At 37.8% G+C, this 2,796-nt stretch overlaps 1 protein-coding gene across 1 annotated transcript; it reads left to right on the top strand.

Moving 5' to 3' along the window:
- The first annotated feature begins 2,003 nt into the window (after positions 1-2,003).
- LOC116104847 (zinc finger protein WIP3-like) lies at positions 2,004-2,441 on the top strand. The gene has a single exon (XM_031391271.1). It carries the CDS (start codon positions 2,004-2,006, stop codon positions 2,439-2,441), a length of 438 nt encoding a protein of 145 aa, XP_031247131.1.
- Positions 2,442-2,796: the final 355 nt, after the last annotated feature.

The raw sequence follows: 2,796 nt of genomic DNA, 5'->3' as shown, positions 1-2,796 counted from the left end.
CATATACACATCCTCTTCAAGGTTTTCGTTCAGAAAAGTTGTTTTCACATCCATTTCCCAAATCTCATAGTCATAATATGCAGCAATCGCAAGCATAATCTGGATGGATTTAATCATGGCAACCGCCGAAAAGGTTTCTTCATAGTTAATACCATGAATTTGTTTGAAACCTTTTGCAACAAATCGTGCCTTATAAGTATGCACCTTGCTATCCATGTCAGTCTTCTTCTTCAAGACCCATTTACACCCTATGGGTGGTTTTACCCCTTCAGGTGGTTCCACCAAAGACCATACTTGGTTCTGGTACATGGAGTCCATCTCAGATTTCATGGCTTCAAGCCATTTAACGGAATCTAGATCTGATATAGCGTCTTCGTAAGTTCTAGGTTCATCATCTTGGTAGACTAGTACGTCACCATGTTGAGTCATGAGATAACCGTATCTCTCAGGCTAATGGTGTACTCTTCCTGATCTACGTTACTCATATGCTACCTGAAGTGGTTCACTTTAATCCACAAGTTGTGGAGTAACCTCCTCATAATGTTCAGCCACCTTCTGTGGCACATCACCCCCTCTTTTATCTAGTATTATTTGTGGTTCTAGAACTTCATCGAGTTCTACTTTTCTCCCACTAGTACTTCTTAGAAAGAAAAAAATTCCTTTTCTAGGAAGACACCAGAACGAGCAACAAAAATTTTGTGCTCCCTGGGTGGTAGAAATACTATCCTTTGGTCTCCTTTGGATACCCCACAAATATACATTTACAGGATTTTGGGCCCAGCTTGTTCAAAGTCAATTTCTTAACATAAGCTTTGCAACCTCAAATCCTTAGATAAGAAAGTTAGGCTTTCGCCCACTCCGTAGTTCATATGGAGTCTTATCTACAGACTTTGACGGCACATAATTCAAAACGTGAGTTGCAGTCTCTAGGGCATAACCCCAGAATGATACAGGTAGAAATCATAATGGACCTAACCATGTCAAGTAAGGTCCTATTCCTCATTTCAGACATTCCATTGTGTTGGGGTGTATACTGAGGGGTGAGCTGTGATACTATCCCATATTCCTTCAGGTATTCAAAAAACCCTGAGCTTAAGTATTCACCTCCTCAATCCGACCGAAGAGCTTTAATACTTTTGCCCAACATATTATGTATTTCATTCCTGAATTCTTTGAATTTATCAAAGGCTTCAGATTTATGTCTCATAAGGTAAACATAACTATATCTACTGAAATCATCAGTAAATGTGATGAAGTATGAATATCCACCTCTGGCTTCAACTGTTAGTGGACCACATACATCACTATGGATGATGCCTAANATATATATATATATATTCTCTTGGCTTTAGGTGAGTAAAGATTCGATGATTTATTGGTAATATAAACCCCATTTCTTTTGACAATTGTCCTTCACTGCCTCCCTTTAGGGTGAAAAGTTAAGGAGGAAAGAACGCAAGTTGGGGTAGGAGAAAAGTTATTAAAAGATTAATTATACAAAGATAGGGCAGGGAGTTGGTAATAATGATTAACGGAAAATATATATATGCTTTCACATAATTGTCATCTAGATAGAAATCTGAGTGGCGTTTTACTGAACCTTGGATACTCTTCCTTCAATTAATAATGCTCAACTTTTTTATTACTTTATGATTGTAATAATGTTGCTTGCAAAATCAATCCTCTTTAGAAAACCAATTAACAACAGTAGGGATCTTTTTGTTTTTTTTTTTTGTTTTTTGGAAAGAAAGTTGAAATATATATAAAACAATCCAACCTTTGACAACTCTCGAAAGTTCATTTCATGAATGACAGTCGTGTTGCAAGTTCATTTGTCTAAATTTAGAAGCAACCCGACTTTGACATATCTCACTTAAAGTCTAAAACATAGATTAGAGAGAGTCAATACACGTTCTAAACCTGGTAACTTAGAGGCATGTTGAATACGAAATGCATATTTTTTTAATTAGAAAACATGCGCTGAATTTAATTTCTTGGTACAGATGCATATGTGGGGGCACGGATCTGAATACAGAAAAGGTCCAGATTCGCTTAAAGGAACACAACCAGCGGCAATGCTAAGGTTACCATGTTATTGTTGTGCTCAAGGTTGCAAGAACAACATCAACCATCCTCGTGCCAAGCCATTGAAAGATTTCAGGACACTTCAAACACACTTCAAACGAAAGCATGGTGCAAAGCCGTTTATCTGCAGAAAATGTGGGAAGACATTTGCAGTTAAAGGAGACTGGAGAACACATGAAAAAAATTGTGGAAAGTTATGGTATTGCACTTGTGGTTCGGATTTCAAGCATAAAAGATCTCTAAAGGATCACATTAGGTCATTTGGGAAAGGCCATTCTCCACACCCGTCTCTCGATGGCTTTGATCAAGATGAGAAGGAATGCATCACCGGCTCTGAAGATGAAATCGCTCGCTAGTTTTTGAGGGTTTCAAAAGGTTTAATTTTCTTGTCTAGCACTACTAGAAAAACAGCCTTCTTTGACAGACAAAAACCATCAAACACCCTTGTTAAGAGGTGACTGTCAAAGAAAGCTATTTTTCTACTAGTGTCTTCAGTTCATGTCTGTTTTGTTTTGGAAGTTAAGAATAGATGCTACAAGTTTTTAGCTAGGCTCATGCATGGAGGCTTGTGCTCAGTAACAAAACATTCTCAACAAGAACGTTGGGAGCGATTTGCTACGGAGCACTTGCCGGGCATTGAGCTATAATATCTTAAGTCTTTTATGCATAGTATTTACGTAGAAAAATAAGGAGATTGCCTCAAGTAGTCGT

The sequence above is a fragment of the Pistacia vera genome, unplaced genomic scaffold, assembly GCF_008641045.1.
Source record: "Pistacia vera cultivar Batoury unplaced genomic scaffold, PisVer_v2 Contig487, whole genome shotgun sequence".
NCBI lineage: Eukaryota > Viridiplantae > Streptophyta > Magnoliopsida > Sapindales > Anacardiaceae > Pistacia > Pistacia vera.
The sequence above is the reverse complement of the archived record's forward strand: the minus strand, read 5'-3'. Positions and strand labels throughout refer to the sequence as shown.